Here is a 19,699-nt window from a genome sequence, read left to right on the forward strand (position 1 = left end):
GTATGCCTCAGAAGAGAGGCCACAAGACCAACTGAACCAGGCCCTGGATCTAAGAGCTTTCTTTCTTTTTTCTGGAAAGAATATATCTACCAGTACAACAAACCAGTTGTAACCAGCGCAGGTGTCTGCCTCAGCCCTGTTGCCCATAAAAATGAATAAAGTGGTTATCCTTACAACTACATTCATGGTAGTGAGTTAAATTTGTATTTTATTATTTAGAAATGAAAATATGTTTAGTTTATCAGTGTCTTGCTCATCTATTTCTGGTCTTACTATTACTACAGGTACATCAAGACCTGTATTTACTGGCCCTGCCAGACAGTTCTCTTTCATTAAGAAAAACAAAATGTTTGTGTAACATGGTTTATTATGGTGAGAGTGATACACAGTGTAGCCAAATAAACAGTTAAAGGTGCCTACTATATAAGACTGAGAGAAGAATTATATATTAAAAAATGCACCTTAATTTGTCTCTGCTTGCTTCACAACACTGAACTGAGAGTAGACATATCATTCTGCTCTGTTAGTGAGCTATTGGTTTAAAATATTTTGTTTTGAGCTAACTGCCAATGTTAGATGACAAAGTGATACAATTTCCTATGAAGAGGTTCAACAGACTTTGAGCTACGGCACATGTTGCAATCACTATGGCCAGTACCTGCAGCAAATTGTGCACTTAAAGTTCATCACCAGAGGAGATAATCATGGGTTTTCCATGGCACTTGCAGTGCCAATAGTAGGCTATCTGTGGCAAGCATTGGTTATTTTCATATGGCTGTTAAAAGCAGTGGCAATCAAATGTATCATTGTATTTATTGTGATCACTTATTTTGTCACTTTTATGTGGAAAAGTTGGTTTATAACTGGCTCTGTATATGCGCAATTCTTGCGCAATTATGTTATACTAAACAGTTATGACTGTTCCTGCTGAAAAACAATAGGATTCTTGTGTGTCTGGTAGATGCTCAGTTCAAACACTGTGCTGCTATACTTTCAGTGTGGCCTGTGGCAAGCACTGGTCATTAAAATTAGTGGATAATATTTCATAAGCACATTTTTGAGTATAGCAGTTACCACTGATATGAATAAACGCAGATATGCACATAAACAAAGGCAAGTAACAACAATAAAGGAAATGTCCTAACATGTGTTTACATATAATTTACTATTATCTTGCATTACTAAAAGCTAAATGTTTGCTTCCCATGCACAAATATATTTTACGTAAATAAACTACAATGTAGCCATGATGACTACCATTCAAGTTCCAATAGGACTGCAGAGCCCACAGTTGCATAGCAGATAAACTAAAAGCTGTTTAGGAAGCAGTGGATTTAGTACTGGCATTGTGCTGGTCAAAGAGATATAACCTTGACATTTAAATAGCATATTTTCATTTTATTGTCATAGGTTCTTTAAGTATGTTACCTTAAGTCGACAAATTAAATAAATAGAATATAGGAAAGCTGTATTATCATAATAATATAATGGAAGGGTGTATTTTTTTTAACTACTATAATACTAAGAAAGATTTTTTTTTTAATATTATGTTATGAACTACTAAAAAAAATCATATTGAAACACAAAAAAAAAATCAAGAAGAAATCTAGTATTTCTGATTCAATTAGATCAGAATGCCCTATAATTTGGGCACAAATGAGCCCGATTAGCCTGTATTAAAGCAGGAAAATATGTTTTGTCACCTGTGACAAAATGTTTCCATTAACTCAAGAGGAGTCCTGGTCTTTTGTGGCCAACACTGAAACCTGGCATTGTTTGGAAAACATTTGGAGGGAGGAAAGGCTGTTGTGTTAATAGTTGGGGTGACAGAGCCTCTGACAAAGGCTGACTGGATAACCAAATTCAGGCTGAGCAAATTTAATGAGGCGGAAAGGGCTGTCAGCTGGGGAAGATATCAGCTCTGTTCTCAGCGTGTTACATTGGCCCCGTTAGAGTCAGGATCCCAGAATGATATACTAACACACAACCCCACAGTTTTCACTGTAAAATTATGTAACATCAAGAGTACACAGATCCATGACTTGAGGATGTCTGCACACAGAATTATACAGTATATCTATAATGCCCAATGACTCACTTCTGTATGGAAGATCCTAAATTAAAACGATTACTATTATTTTTTATGGATTTAGAATATTGTCAGGATATAAACTGGTGTTAAAGGAATACTGGCACTTTCCTGCTTTGTCTTGTGAGAAAACAACACTGATCTAGAGTAGATCTAGATTTCCTACCTTAAAGTAAAACAGGGTTTCCATTGTTTGAGTACCATGGAATGGATTGCTCCATGCATGTATAGTTAGCCCCAATCTCTGCAGATGTTATTTTTTTGGTGCTAATATCACTTAAGATCCATGTTATGCCAGGCTTTACTTTCAATCCTTTATTTGTTGGACATTTAGAACAAATAACCAAGGAGTGACAATTCACAGAGCTATTTTTTAAACAGTTTTTTTGGAAAAACAGCTTTTCTGAACCATTAGGCCCCCCTTTGGCTTGCATTTTATTCATTATTTGGGCTTTATTTGTTTTCTCAGGGATTAGGCTTTACACATAGGCATACAATATTTTTTTTAAATTTTTAGTTTAATTTAATTGGCCTTTCAATAAAATACTAATTTTAGAAACAAGGTGACGTTAACCAGGAAAACCAGGTAATGTTGCTCTTTAATAAACAAACCCTTCTGTCTTTAAATGCATTCAATTTAGCCCTTGATACATTAAATTCTAATTTCCCCAAAACTACTTGGGCACCCATGGATTAAACACACATTTCCTTTCTCTTTTTAGGAGTTTTCTTCCATTACTGAAACACTTGAATAATCACTTGGCACAATAGCATTATATGCCCCCCACAGTACAAGTCCTGCTAATGATCCAGAGAGCTGCACAAGGTCAATGCAACAAATTAGTGCAGCGTCTTTAACAACTAAATAGGTTTTGTGGTGAATTGCACTCAATCCCTTCTCTGACCATTTAAGGAATTTCATAATATACTGAATATAAATTTAAAAGGGAAAGTAGAGCTGATAACCTTTACTACTACACATGTTGCTTTATTGTTCCCTGACAAAAAAAATGTCTATAAAAACTTACTGCCAGAAACCACAGATGATATATAAAACTAGAAATGTGCTTCTTTGTTTAAAAATAACTCGACTCTAAATGAAATGTATCAAGAAACAGAGTAAAGGTAATATTCATGATGCAACAGTCACCCATTCTACTGCATTGCTGCATAGCCTGTTCATGTTGCTGGAAAGGATTTCATATGGAGCATATATGATTACTGTTCCTCTCCATTGGTTGATCTTAGACCATAGTAGGCTAAAAACTACAATGTACATTTTTACTATAATTACTACACTATTAATAATGGCAAATGAAAAATACATTCTGTGATTCATTACTGCCTGGATACCTTATTAGGGGCTTGAAGGGATCATAAAATTGTATAATGATAAGGAAGAATTGTTGCTAATCAGATCTTTTTTGCACATCGCAATTGCGCTCTCTGCACTAGCAGAGCCGAATTTCTGTTTTAGAAACCGGAAATTCGGCTCTTAAAGTTACCAGGAGTGTCTTTTTGCTGCTCCTGGTAACTTCAAGGGCACTGCCATCTAAGGCGAGTTTCTCAACTCGCCTCATGGTAGCAGCACCCCTGCCCACACCCAAAAAATATACAAGACAGTAAATTGGCCCCCGATAAAATTGACCATTGTGTGTGTGCATGTAATAGGGACATTAAATTGTAAGCTCGGCCGGAGCAAGGACCGACTGAATGATATATAATCTCTGTAAAACTAGTGCAGGATAAGATTCAATTTGACTGTATTATTATTATGATATATAAAACAGCTAGTGGCACTGGGAGCAAACATGGTCTACTTGGTACATTTATACCTAACATTCACTTAAGTAAGAATAAATGTATTCACTGTGTACAAATATTTAGAATGTAAGCTCTATTGAATCTTTAATGCAACTGTACTTTTTATTTATTTGTATTCATTATTGTACTTTGTATTTATGTATTAATTATTATAATGACCCCTTGCTTTTTTAGTAATGCATTATCCTGCTGTAGAGCGCTGCGTACATAAGTATCACTATATTATTAAAAATATACATACATACAGTACATACACTGACCCAGTAGGACTCTGCCCAAACTCTACTGTAATGTTGAAGTGGTATTTTTTAAAAATATACGTCACAATGGTTACTGTAGTTTATTTTTAAGTGGATTTCATATTTAAGTGATTCCAATGCTCTTCTGTCAGGTATCACTAATACATGTTGGCATAAACCACCCCTTTATTAATAGCAGGCTTAGCTTCCTTCTTTTTCCTAGTGTTTCTCAAGTGGGTCTAAAGCTAAATGGGTTCTTTTCTTTCATTTTTCATATTATCACCCAATACAAGTTGTACTAATACACCTAAAACATATGACACTTATTTTATTTTAACATTTTTGCTTGTGTTTTGGTTGATTGAGAATAACCTTTGCTTTACATTTTGCAAGCCTGAGATGTATGGGGATAGCAACAAACTCAATGATAATTAAGAACAAAAATAATATAAAAGGTCTAATTTCAATTTTAATAAGAAATTGTAAAACAAACTTACAAACTGCTGGCCTTATTTTAAATTCCCAATAATAATACCAATACCTACCTGGCACATGGGATATTAATATGTTATGACAGCTAGGTGTCTGGGCCCTTTTTTAAACATTCCACATGTTATGCAGATATGCCACCCCTATTATAATTATTTTCCCTGTATAATGCCCAGTCTGACCTGGTGTTATTTGGTGAGTTAATATTGCATAAAAAACAGTTTTTAAGCTTAGTAATAGGATGGTAATATAATGTGATGTGTGTGGGTGTGTGTGTACAAGTGAGATTCTCACCTCTGTTTAATGAAGCTGAACCAAAAACTCACAATTATATTGTAGAGAAGTGGTTTCTCTTTAGTAAATCTGGCCCCACAGAGAGAACTGATGTGTCAGGGAATGTAGATTGTGGGAGTTGTAGTTCTTCTGTATATGAAAAGCTACAGATTAAAAAATCTTTTCTTACTGTGTATGGTATTTTATGTCATAGAGCAGATATTAATAGTGGATGCAGGTGCACTATTGTCACTGGGCAAGATAAGAACTTGCCTCAGGCTTGCCCTTTACTAGGACAGCAAAAATCCACCCTGTTAATTTTAGCAGCAGTATTATAATTTATTAACCATAATAGTCTGTACACTGTCAATGCTGGACTCCTGCCCCACCGCAGCAATGTTCAGGAAAGGTAAGCAGCAGGAAGAGCTATGGTGGCAAAATAGCCAGAAATGCCCCTGTGTGGAGTCCAACACTTTAAATTATTATTCCCACTATTTTGCTGCAAGCTGAAGCTTAAACATTTGGAATTCTTTGACTTTTTGGTTGTATGGGAAACAAATATATAACTAAGGTCGGGGATAGCGTTAAACAAGTGATTGTTGGAGAAATAGTGTGGATCAGGGCGCCAATATTGAAAACCCAGTTTTCCTTTGGGTCATGCACACATGTAACAAATGGGAGCTCTGTAAAATACCGAATCATACAAAATAAAGATTTTCCCTTCCACTGTACAACCTGTACCCACCTTAAAATCCCTGGCGTGGAGTCATTAGCAAAATTCAGCTTGTGACTTATAGAAAACTTATTATAAATGAAAAATGCTTATATTTGATTTGGTGTTGCTGTTCTGATCTAAGCTAGAGTTCTTCATAGTAATAGGGCTTTAACATCCCAGCTCACAATATAAAATCATATGTCTGTTGCTACATTCAATTTACATTAGGTACTTGTAAATCCTCTTATTGCTCATTTTAAACACCTGCCATTTCTGTATTTCCAGGCCCCTGCCAGAAGTAATTGTCATGGGGAATATTTTAAACATCAGGTGTTTCATTTTGTCTTAGTAAGACCTGAACTAATCATTTGGAACAGGGGCACTGTGTGCATAAAAGGGGTTTATCTTCATATTAGTGCAGGTCAAGGCATATATTTTCTTCCATTTACTGTATTTCTTTGAAAGATTACAAACAGGTGATGCCTAATCCATTAACACAGTAGAATCCACAAAGTGTAGCTAATGTGTTTACATGAGTGAGTACTGGCTGAAAGCTAAGGGATGCTGATCCTTCCATGCAGTTAATTGGAAGCCTGAATGAGCCAAAATTAAAACCTTTCATTTTTTTCACTCTAAATATTATCTGGACATGTGTCAGGTCAACTAAAATTTACCAACATGTCATTTTAGCATGAAGTTCATGAATATTTATTTAAATGTAGACCAATTTTTTTTGTTTTGTTTTTGTTTAGAATCTAGATTTATACTCTGTTCCAAAACAAAACGATCCACTCAAAAAATAATACAAATATTGGATAGAAGAAGGCAACTGGAGGAGTTGAAACAGCCACTTTGTTATGAATGTTACTGAATGAGCTATTAACCTCCCTCCCAAAAGCCTTTTCCTATAGAGTTTCATACATTTACGGGTAATTAGTGATGCCCTTAGCTGAAGTGTTTGGCAGGAAAGCAACACAAACCTCTAATCGTTTTCGTGTGCATTATTCAGCCCTAGCTGTTTTTACAGGGACCCTTACAAGGTAACAACTGCTGTGGCCACTCACTGAATACACTTTAGAATTTCAGGCTCACTTTTTGTAAGAGAGGCCACTGTCCCCAGCTGCACAGGGACTAGGCTGGTCCTAACCTGCAAGACTTTCTTTTCTTCCCTCTAGCAAAATCAATCTGTTGACAGCTAACTCATTTTCCCTTGAAAACTTATTAGCCATTCAGCCTCACAAAACACTCTGAGCCCCCTTTTGTCCAAAAGAGGACTCCAAACCCAATCATTACCGCTTATTACTCTGAGCCGTTTGACAGCATTATAGACTGCTTACAAGACTTCTCTATTCATGTGTGCCCAGATTTGCCCCAGCTTTCAAAAGGAACGGAAATATTCCACCATTTTTCTAGCTGAATGGGAAAAAATAGTCCTCCTCCCTCTCTCATTCACTTTACATTTGACACAATATTTTTCTTTTTGTTGGAGACCCATATACACAATAGCCAAATTAACTATCTGTTTGTCATGTGCTGATTTTGTTGGCTGTAAACACTAATGTGGATATTTAAACACAAACAAGTAAAGGACTTAAGGCGCTAATATAAATGTGTTAAGCACTTATAGTTATTTTCTTTTCTTTGAGAACTAGCCATTGTATATACATACGTTCTATATACATATACATATACATGTATGAAAAAATATATTTTAGAATATATGAAACAATACAACAGAATGATGATGCTTTTGGCACTAAAAATATTACTTTAACCCTAAAACTGGTTTAAAAATGAAAATGCAAGTTATATTTTGTGAATATAAACTAATCATGTTTTCAGATGTATGATGCAGTCGTGAAAACCTGACAAACACCTTTAATCAGTTCGTGGTGTATTTGTTTCGGGGGTAAAACAATTAGCGTTTTAAAATAATGTTTATTGTACATAGTCTGGCAAGCAAAAAGTTAATTGAGTTAATCCCAGTAAACAGTGCCGGACTTTTCTGTAAGCTGTTAACCAGCCTTTTGTAGAAATCTCCTAGTATTTTAATTGCTATGCTAGCCCCCCTGACAGAGCACAGATCATGTCTTATGATATATTTTTGTCCTTTCTGGACCTGATTTTCTCTGTCCACTTTTATAAATAACACACAATATTATTCTATTAGATACAAATATACATATTTCAATTTTTTTCAACTCATATCATATATATCACTGATAAGGTTTACATTAAAACATTAAATTAGCCTAATATGAAGAGTTATTACATTGCTGGTACGCCTTCAATAAATGATTAACCTCTTTATGGGTAAAGGTTTTTTTTGTAGCAAATATATATATATATATGCTGTTTATTTAACTATCTTAATCCACTAGATACCTTCTAATAAAGGAAACGTTCCATATTAAAAATATTACAGAAATATTTTTTTTTCCACGTTATGGTGGTTTCATGGTTGAGACAATTATGTGTATTCCCAAAATACCATAACGCAAAAACCAACATTAAACCTCACTAAACAATTGTCTATGTAACAAATCTCTGGTTACAAATAGAAAGATACTGTTCAACCATTATCTGGGACTATATGAAATGTCTCGATTGCATAAATATATGGCCCCAAATTTTAGTCACAACATTTTAGCTTTTGCACAATTCTACCTATGTATCAATAGTTCTAACAAACTCAGTTCAGCTACTGTTATATATTTACCAGGATGTGGCCACCAAGAACCGCTGTGCTTTTAATTCCGTGGGAGTTGTTGTTAAAAGGAAAGGGGTGTAAGAGTAAAACTTTTTGTATATATCATGGCGGGTAACCCTTTCCAGCTATGAGCTTTGTGATGAAGTACTAAAATGGTTTAAAGCACCCACCCATTGAACAAATACCCATGCAGAACATAACTTTAGTAATAATAATAATAAGTTGCTCATTACATATTTTATTTAACTTCTTGATTAGATCCATAGATTTGGCGCACATGCGTCTACAAAATCACCTGCGCACATACAGACAAGCAAAAGAAGTCTACAGTTGCAAACCCTTAAATAAGTCATTATATAATATATAAAAACAAACGTTAAAGTAAAAAAAGTCTTTTTTTTCCACCATGAAATAGCCATAGAATGAAAAGGGCATGCGCTCAGATAGTTTGAGAGCGGCCGCTCAGACACTTGGAGAGTAGGCAATCGAGGCATTGGATTAGTAGGTCCCCAGATTAAGTGTGACAAACCTTACAGTCTTCTATTGTGAATTGCAGGCAGATCAGTAGTCAGAAATGCCAATGTGATAAGCGAACCCTGGTACTGAGACGGCCTGTTAATGGTCCTGTGGCCCAGGCTGTAACGCTTAGTCAGGCACTGTGTTGTAAGTTTGTGCTGCGCTAAGTGTGCCCATGGGTCAGATGTCACATTCACTGTCGCTGGATGTGATGGAGATGGCAGAGGTGGCCGCTTTGCTGGACAGACTTGCTGCAGGACTGGAGGCTGAGCCCAGCGGTTCTCCTCTCTCATCCGGACCCAATGAATGGCCAGTTCCCTGGGACAAGACTTGCTGCTGCAGCCTGACAAAATACAACAGGAGAGGGTCACTGAGCGATAACTACAATACATGCACCAACTACCACTAATGCAACGGGCAGGAACATATACACGCAAACACAAATACGCACACACAAATATACAGACAGTCATGCTCACTCGGCCATGCAAACACACAGGGCTAACAAGCACTAGAAGCTCTTTATTTAACCGTTTCAAAGGACAACATACAGAAGTGTGCAATCGTGGGCACTGCAGTTACATACGATGGAAACAGACTCTTCCATTCGCCCTTCCATTGTTTGGTTTACAAGCAAACCGTGTACTACCTTTAGGGAATTTAATGGAATGCAGCTCGCTAGGGGGCTAAGTAGGCTTTAATTCTATATAGCACACACGCATTGTAACCAGTTGTACGTCCTTTCTCCTCAATACTGTAGCTTGTTCTGAACATTTTAAATCTTAACCCTAATGTAGTGTGCGTACATGTGAAATAGTCATTGCTTTGTGAGATCAGGTGAATCTGTGCGCCTGTGTGTAGTTATGTAAGAACTTCCGAATAGAACTGTAACGTATATAATCCGTACTGGGCTAAATAAAATCCCCCAATCAAGCACTGGAATATTTCTGCTTAGATGAACACATTATACACTTGGTTGCTCAGTAAGAATCCTGCTCAAATAATGCAGTGAATCCCCCTTACGTCATATGTAGCTATAATTATATATAGTCATTTCTGCCCCAAGTGTATATGTGTTTGTGTGTGTTAGCAGTGTTACACTGACAAACAGATGTATATAGAAGGGAATGAGGGATATCAGATTTTTACATAGCAAATGGTCGCTAAATGTTGTATTGCTTACATCTTACACAGGGAATACATACGAAACAACTGTTGTGCTCTCTTGACAAAATAATGGTAATTTAGGGAGATATAGATAGCAGAAATCGTCGTTTAAAGCTGCCTAAATCTGATTAAGTTATGACAGGAGAAGAGATTAACTTTTGCTCTTTAAACCAACTATACAGACTCACAGCAGTAAAGTGCGCGCATGAGGGGGATACAAACCCCAAAATAAAAAAATATAATTCTAGTCAACGTTCCAATATATAAGAATTAAACATATTCAGTGGTTTGTAAAGTTATTTGTAACTGTAATTGCAAGTGAAACGAGTATTATCCCTTTCTGTAGTTTTGGTTCTCTCCATACAATACAAGTCAGTTCTCCTCCAGCCAATATTAGTCTGTTATTTAGCTGGCTTCTGCTACATTGTTTAAAAAGTGAATCCCACTGGTGCAGACAAAGGCAAGGGGAATACAGATACTGCTTTCAATGGCAAAGACATTTACATATAACTTTAAAACCACTGGAAATCTTTTATCGAATGTACATTTCAAAGTTTCTTACAAATATATTTTCTCTCACTAGGCAATTTTTTGAAATTCTCTATTTGGGAGATATGAGTAAGTTACAGTATACACACTAATTGTATCAAGCCATGGCTCCCTCTTCTGCATATTTGTGTCTATATAAACACAAACCCATTCGTTAAAAATTGTGCTCATATGGAATATATGCAGTACCTAAATATGGATCCAGTTTATATGGAGCCATTTATATATAGAGAGAGACAGAGAGAATGCGTACAGGGATTCAGTCATCGTACTGAATAAACAAATGGCGTCTAACATTGATAGGCCCTGCATATTTAATAGTGAAGCAGCCCCTCTGCTGTAGACAAACATAATAATCTAATATGCTTTATTCAGAATGGAATCGGGTTTTAGATGAAAATGGTGTCCGATACAAATGAGAAACAAATTGTACTCGGGTTGGATCAAGGGACTCTAGAGAAAAGACTAGCAGATCTCTAAGCATGGTCGTGCGTGCTCGCCCTGTCTTTCCTTCTATTGGTACTGTGCAACCATATTTACTAGTGTGTGGGTTTTAAAACACATTGTAGCTACAATGTTACAGACCTGTTCTTAGCCGCCGCTGCTCTGTCTCTTTGTCTCCGGTTTTTGAACCAGTTCCCTACTTGTGTTGGGGTAAGTCCAGTCGCTTGGGCGAGTTCCCTTTTTTTGCTGGGATTTGGATAGGGATCTTGTAGGTACCATTCCCTAAGCAAATGCCTCGTTCGTTCTTTAAAGCAGTGAGTCTTCTGTTCCCCGTCCCAAATAGTTCTGGGGAGAGGGAACTTCTTTCTCACTCTGTACTTATCTACTGGCCCCAAAGGTCTCCCCCTTAGCTTCTCTGCTTCTTGGTAATGCGCCTCCAGCCACAGAGCCTGCAGCTTGGTGTGCGAGTCCTTGGTAAATTTGTGATTTTCCAGAATGTGGTAGAGTTCCCTGAAGTTCCCCGTATGAAAGGCCACAATAGCCCTAGCTCGGAGGACAGACTCATTTTTATTAAGTGCCTCACAGGCTGCAGGAGCTACTGGCAATGACCACAGAAAGCGACCAAGGCGCTCAATGTCCCCACTCTCTTCTAGGGTCTCACACACCCCAGCTACCTGCTGGGGGCTGAAGTTCAGAATAGGCAGCTGAAACATTGACTCTGATTTTGTTGCCAAATCAGCTTTTCGAACGTCGACTCCGCATAAAAAGATGACAAGATGTGAGCTCGACCTACTTGAAGATGATCTCTGGCTGCACTCGCTGTAACTCCAACAGCCAAGCAAAGGTATCGCTGCGGCTGTGCAGTTAAAAAGGAAGAAGCTGCCTTGAGCCAGCCAGCGATTTCCTATTGGACTTGGCAGATTGGCTGCTGGGTTGCCATGGATACTTGTCAATCAGTGTCAGCCTTTGCCAATCAAAGCAGGAGGAGAAGAGAGATATTTCAGCACCTCCCAGGGTTAGACAGCGCCCAGATCTGAGCTCTCCCAGCGACTGTCCTAGTTCCCAGGCACAAGGGGCTCTCTCACACGTTCCCTGCTATAGACATGAACATTCCTTGAGCAATGCCTAGCCCAGAATAGCAGGGAAGTGACTGCACAGATGCGCGTCTCCTGTATTAAAATGCAGCATTATGGACAAGGCTAGCTAAAGTCAGTCACATGTACTGCTGTCAGATACACGCAGAACAGGGAGCATACGGAGAATAAACTCGTTCTGAAGCGTTGTGCCCTATTGCATTGCGCCTGTCAGCTCTGCTAATGGCTCCCCTTATCCATTACCGAAATGTTTGCATGGCTGATCACAAGGTGTACATGCGAGCGTATATGTATATACACCATTTCTTAAAATAAAGGGATATGAGTTGCAGTACCCTAGTCTAACACATATCCCTCTTTTCTTAGGTCATGTAAAATGTATCAGTTTTCTGTACAAAAAAATGTGTTTTTCTCAACAAGGAGCGGAGTAAAACCGAGAATAGCCGCAGAGAGTGAGAAGTCATTTGTAGGTCACCAAACAGAAAGAAAGGAAGCAACAGAGAGACTATAGCCCACCCATTAACCCGTTCGCGGCAAATCGTGTCGGGAGCGACTGGGTTAAACACGGGGAAAAGCGCTTTCCCGGTCGGCCATTTCACTGAGTGTAAATTCCATTAAATGAATGTACACATATATATATATAGAGAGAGAGAGAGATTCGCTTTGTCGAGTGATTTCTACAATCAAATGACAATGGAAATCGGTTTGGCAGTTATAAATAATATAAATAATATTTCTCCTTATATTTAGATATAATGTACATTATACAAAATAACCAACCGTCGCCGTTTGAAGGGAACAAACCACAACATTTTGTAAATTTGGTCTATAATACAAGCTATTTTTTTGTTATTTTTATTCATTTTGTGTGCCTGTTTAAGAGAGGCATCGCCCAAACTCATAGGTCCTCTGGTCAGGCTTTATATGAAGGCAAATAAACGCTGCTGCCAGATATGATACAAAAGGTCGATCTTGTTCTCTTCCCACAATAATAAGAGTAGAAGCAGGAATAGCTGGCGTCTTTTATTTAGTATCAAGAACAATTTGTCTTTTGCTGTTGAAGATTTGGTAAATAAGAAGGCAGATAGATGCCGCAGATGGCTGGAGGTGTCGGGTCGGATTAGGATACGCATCAATACTGCGCTAAGCTCATTCTGACGGAAAACCCTGATATTATTTTCACAGATCTGTGCAGTTCACTTGAAAAAAATCCCTCCAAGCCATTTGCATCATTTATGGGAGGTTCAGTGCTAGCGGTATGAAAATGCTTTCAGTACTGCTCATTTTCATAAAATCAGACGGGCCGGCCAAAGGAGATCACACATTGATCACTGGGGCTCTTTATATAAATATTATATATGCAAAAACATACTATTATGGTGCACATTTCAGTAAATTTACTTTACACTGAGGTTACCAAACTCAGTAATCCCCAGTAGGGTCTATTACCTAGTCTAGTTACCAACGGGGGTCACGGCACATATATTCAATTTGCAGTTGTTTTGCCTATTTCTTTTGAAATCGTTGTCTTCATATACTACAAAAAGACATGGAATGTAAGCAACACACCAAGGTTTTAGCAGATGGAACACACAGCAGCAAACACAATCCCTGCTTTAGGCTCTGCTTTGTGAAGGTGGAATCCTGTCCTTGAACATAGCTGTAGTTTCCAAACAAGGACCATAGTTCACATATTTTATGATCATCGTTGTAACACCCACCCAAAAACCAAATTTTATTTTATTTTATGAAATTCATATTTGGGATCTTTCCAGAATATGTTTCATAAAGGAGGTTATGTAATTGAGATCTATTTCACTAAAAAAAGTATTTTGTTCCACAGCATAGGCTATGAACATGTTTCCATTACTTTTGTTATCATTTTAATACCCAATATTTAACTTGTTATAATACACGAAATAACATGGTAGATGACCAGTCGGCCTCAAGTGTTTTTTTTACTGCCATTTCGTTAACACTGATGTAAAACCCAAAAATATTTTTTGCAGATGGAGGTTTGGAAACATAATGCCTGCGCTTGTACGGAACATTGTAGTATATACAGTTGCACCTGTTCTGCCTTATTCACCACCATATCTATTGAGCTGACACAGGACCTGCCTGGTTTTGTGTATCAATGTGTTGTCCTTTGTGACTCATGCGCCACGAATTCTTATTTCACGTAATCTCTTGTAATATTGCCATGAAAGCTACTACATACATTTTTCTGAAAAAAATTGTCAATTTAGCACTGCTTTATTCTTACATGTTGATTTAAAATTCTATTTAAACAAAAAGGATGTGATTTGTTTGTTAGATTTGCAGTCTGGTGATCGAAACTGTATATGCGAAAAATTATCGTGTCTATCGTGTCTTAACTGGCTGATTTAAATATTTATTTTCAGTAATAACAGACAATTGCCTGGCAGTGTTGGCTTAATGTTTCTGATTCAGTTTTTTGGATTAGCTGCCATGCACCAGGCTTTTTTGTATAATGAAATAAAATGATTCATTGTTTTAGAACCAAAGAAAAGAAAGGGATAAACAAACAAACAAAATGGCTAACAATGTAATTATTAAAAACTTTAAATGTAATAACCTTACAAGCTGATTTCATATTTGCAATATTTTGCAATATTTTTTGCAGTGCACCACTGTTAAGATATATACATGTATAAATAAGTATATATGTTATGCAGTATCAAGGTTTTGGTCCTTCTTGGGGCCTTATAAGTTTGTGGACCAAACTTTGGATAGAGCATAATGCAATACATCACAAGGAAATATATGAATTAAATATATGAATTAAGTGCTGTCCTTACTATGTATTTATAAAAATCAAGTTTGACTATAGTTACCCTCATTATATGAAGACAATTACTAAGTTAAGTTTTAAGTTTTTGTACCCCTTGTCAACTGTTTCATACATACATACAATGCATTGCACATAGCTGTAATTTTAAATTCCAGTACTAAAAATACTAGATTCAGTAAATGTCAGAATTTTAAGCTAAAATTATTGGGAAACCAGATAAAGATGGAAACAGGGTGCTCAGAACAAGTGCATGTTTCCAGCATATGAAGAGGAATGCCAGCCAAGAGTAACAATTAGAATCCCAGGACCTGTGTCTAACAATTTGGAACCCACAGTGATTTTACATTACAAATTGACTGAGAAAATGACCCACATTTCCATTGCTAATAACCCATGATTTAAGTGTAATTTATGATTTAAGTGAAATAAACGCTGGAGTTTAGCCTGAAATGCATTGTGGGTACCAAAACGTAAAACCTAAAAAACTGTTTTGAATATTAAACAGTCACTCACCACTGTATACAAGAACATATACAGTAGCTACACTATAAAGCCAAAAGTGTCCATATATTGATGCCAGGGGAGCACTACATGCCTTAATATTCAATGCTAAAGGTGGCCATACACACCCCAATATTATGGTACAAAATAGGGTTTCATACGATATTTGGTGCATGTACGGTAATAGACTAGCCTTGGATATCAGTCGCCTCGCCAACTGGACAGGATGGAAAATCTTCATCAGGTGCTAAATATTTTGTTTCTACCTACATATCTCGTGATTTAGCTCTTAACCATTGATTGTGGGAAAGATTGTAATTGTAAAGTGTATGCCCACCTTAACTGTAAAATTGGTGGGGGTTGGTAATTGGTCTGGGGCTTTTTCCATGGTTTGGTCTAGAGCCCCTGGTTCTAATCAAAGCAAACTGTAAGCTTACAGTGTACATTTTTGACAATTCTATGTTTCCTATTTTGTGGCAACATTTTGATAAAGGGTCCTTCCTGTTTTAGCACTATAATGCCCCTATGCAAAAAGCAAGATCAGTACTAATAATAATAATAGGTTTGCCAAGATGTTAATGGAATGCTAATGCCTGCACAGAGCCCTGAACTCAACCCAATTGAACACTAAGGCTACTGCAGCACAGGGCAGATTCTCGGCCTGTGCCACACACTAGCATTTATGATGTTGACATTAATATTCTGAGACAATTTGCAACTGGTTTTAATTTTTGTGGTTTTCAGTTATTTAGCTTTTTGTTCAGCAGCTTTCCAGTTTGCATTTCAGCAGCTATCTGGTTGCTAGGGTCTTATTTACCAGTGCCGGCCAAGCCAGCCAGGCACCCTAGGCAACCTGGTCGGCTTGGCCCGCCCACTGCCAACACGCCAACAGGGGCCACTGCACAGTCAGCGGAAAGGGTCCAGAACTGGTGGTAGGTGACAGAAGAGGTTCCTGCCTGGCGCCCCCCCCCCCCCACCATTGCGCCCTAGGCAGGGGCCTCCTCTGCCTACCCCTATTCCGGCCCTGTTGTTTACCAGGGTGGAATATGAATAGGAGAGGGTCTGAAATAGTAAGATAAGTAATAAAAAGTAACAACATTAATACATTTGTAACCACACAGAGCAATAGTCTTTGGCTGTCGGGGTCAGTGACCCCCATTTGAAAGCTGGAAAAATGTAAACATTAAAGGCAAATAGTTGAAAACTATAAAAAATAAATAATGAAGACTAATTGCACAGTTGCTAGGAGTAGGGCATTCTATAACATACTAAAAGTTAATGTAAAGGTGAACCGCTCCTTTAATGTGCTAGTGCTAAAGAGGAGCTGTTTAAATTATTTTCCCTTAATGGAATTTTAAATGGGGGCATATACAAGCAGGGTTTTTGCTCAAAAGGAGTATTATCACAGTCAAATTACCCTTCTGTAGTTGCTTCCCTTTTTATATAGCATTCCAAAGCTTTTCTACCTAACAATGCTGGCTAGTACAAAAAGCAGAGCATTCCCCATTAATTTTAATGGAAAATGGCTGCAGGTTGGGTAGGGCAAATAACCAGCACCATAAGCTTTCTAGTTTGATTTGCTGATACTTCTGGAAGGGATGCAAACTAAACTTCCAAATAATCATCCTTGAAATCCATATTACTAAATGTCCTCACCCTGTCTAATTATAATGTACATGTGTGGTAGTACCATTAATATTTACACCTGCAGTCCAGTTTTCTAATGGGCATATAAAGGATAACTGCTTTACAACAGGTATGCCAGAGATGGGTATGGATGTGGTGGTCAATGAAAAACAAAATAAGAATTGTTGGCAGCTATGCAATTAAAAAGCTTTGTGGTGATCTTTGTGGCAATCTGCCTCAATGCCTTTGTCTCAAGCTGCAGGCTCTTCCTTTTGACTCTCTGGACCCTTGAGCTTGTAGCAGTCAGCCTCTTGCATTCAAATGTCCTTGTATGTAATTTTAAGTCTGTCTCTTTCAGCTTCCTCAGCAACAATTATATATCGCTTAAATTTACATATTTCCTTACCATAATTATATGTACCGTGAAACAAATGCCCCCTAATATTGCACCTGGCTGCCCCTTTATTTGATTTAGTGCATTGCACATTTTTAAGCTATCCAGTCACCTTTCTTCTACTATACCCTCTCCTCTAGGAACATAAATGGGGTATGGGCAAATTAAAAAGTCTCAAAAGAACAGAAGGTCAAATGAAAATCAAGGGACATTCGGTTGGATAACAGCACAGTCAGCCCATGTATTTGTGCATTTTGGCCCATACCTCTAGCAATTCCTATCAACCACAACCCCATTCTGTTTCATATTCTCATGTATCCAACACCTGCCTTGACCAGGCAGAAAATAGAGGGCTCTCTCTGCTTGTTGCATAATTTTAAAATAATTCAATTGAAGGCTATCTAGGTGCACAGCTATGTCCTGTCTGTATGCAAACCTTTGTGCCTCACCATCTGAGGCTTCATTTTGCATCTGATTGCAGTATTTTCATTAAAGGGGTTGTTCTCTTTTACAATAACCTTTAGCATGATGTAGAGAATGCTATTCTGATACAATTTCCAGATTTGCCGTTTTTGAATTATTGAGCTTTTCAGTAGCTCTCCAGTTTGGAATTTCAACAGCTATCTAGTTCATAGGGTCCAATTTAACCTAGCAAACAGGAAGTGATATGAAAGAGAGACAGGAATATGAAAAGAGGAAGGGCTAAATAAAAAGATAAGTAATAAGAAGGAACAATAACAATAAAATTGTAGCCTCACAGGGTGACAGTTGTTTTGGCTTCTGGGGTCAGTGATCCCAGTTTGAAAGCTGGAATGAGAAGAAGGCGAATAATTAAAAGACTATACAAATTAAAAAATGAAGAATAGGTCATTCTATAGCATACTAAAAGTTAACCTGAGGGTTAACCACTCCTTTATTGGTGAGACTCTGGAAAGAGATGTTGCTTGTGATTTGGATAAAAGCATTGCCCCATTGTCTAGTTCCTGTAATGTTCACTCTAGCACTCCAACCTGTTACAAGGCAGTTTGCCATAAGTCTTAGTATTTTATGAAATCAGCTAAATCATGCTTTTTAATTTCTTAAATGCATAATTTGAAAAGAATTGTACTTTCAAATGATATACATTATCTATCATTGTTTACTGAATTATGCTACACTGAATTGGAATGTAGATGTTTAAAGTGTTGTTTTATGTATAGCTGTTAAGAAAATCACTGTGGAATGCTGATGCTCCCCCCCCAGAAGCAAAGTTCAAACATGAGGGACAGCTGAATGAATAAGGCATTACCGGTTAACTGTGTGCACTGAGTCTTACTGCACAACCTTTATGAATAACACCATCAGAAAATTCTAATGATTGTCAGTTTACAAAATGATTTAACAAAATTTGCATGAAGACATAAATTAAACAGACATATCATTTTCATTATAAATTACATCCTTCGTCATAACTAGTTAACATTTTAACTTTTTGTGTCTTCTGAAATGACCTTCTTTTATTTTCTCTGATTGACTTTCTCCTTAATCTACTGACACAACACAAGGTTATGCATTAAATGATTAGTCTTTATGTTGTGTTGCAAATGCTTTTAATAAAACTGTGTGTTATTTCTCATTGTTAGAAGAAAAATAAAATCTCTGCTTTTAAAATTCCAAATAGGAACCTTTTGAACTTTGCATGCTTAATGTTGTCATTAAGTCATGCTTGCTTAAAAAAAACCATAATGCATATATTTTAATCGGTTACTAATGGAAGCACCTTTATGTGGGCAATATTGGCACACAAGAAAAGTAAAAGAAACATATCAGATTTGTGGTCCATTATCTAATCTAATGAAACAGCCTTGTTCTGCAACTTTGCTTTTTAACAATAATACAAGGACACTGCAGTTTGGAAAAAGGCATTGTAGCACCTTTGCATTATCTATCTTGGTAACATAATAATAAGTACAGTAATTAAATAATAATCTGTAGATCCACATGAGAAAATCTTCAGAGAATCTTCAATAACAATCACTTAAAAGGTGTGAAATAGCCACATAATTCTTTTATTGTCCAGGGACAGGGACAGAGATATTTTTCAAATCAAAATTCTTGTTCTGTCTCCTTTTTACACTGCATGCTGCTGTCACAAAACATGTGTTATTCCACTAAGTGAAGAGAGAAAGTGGCTGGACAGCCAGCCAGCCATACACTAATGTTATTGTGCCTGCATGAATCCAACTACATGTTTGTACAGGTCAGCATATACCAG

The 19,699-nt window shown here is 37.2% G+C and overlaps 1 protein-coding gene across 1 annotated transcript; it reads right to left on the reverse strand.

Annotated features, from left to right (window-relative positions):
* Window positions 1–8,801: 8,801 nt before the first annotated feature.
* On the reverse strand, window positions 8,802–11,835 carry six6 (SIX homeobox 6). The gene is given in 2 exon segments (NM_001100226.1): window positions 8,802–9,198; window positions 11,157–11,835. Coding segments are annotated over 2 exon segments (735 nt in total). The 5' UTR covers window positions 11,729–11,835; the 3' UTR covers window positions 8,802–9,035.
* Window positions 11,836–19,699: the final 7,864 nt, after the last annotated feature.

The sequence above is a fragment of the Xenopus tropicalis genome, chromosome 8 (assembly GCF_000004195.4).
Source record: "Xenopus tropicalis strain Nigerian chromosome 8, UCB_Xtro_10.0, whole genome shotgun sequence".
Lineage (NCBI taxonomy): Eukaryota > Metazoa > Chordata > Amphibia > Anura > Pipidae > Xenopus > Xenopus tropicalis.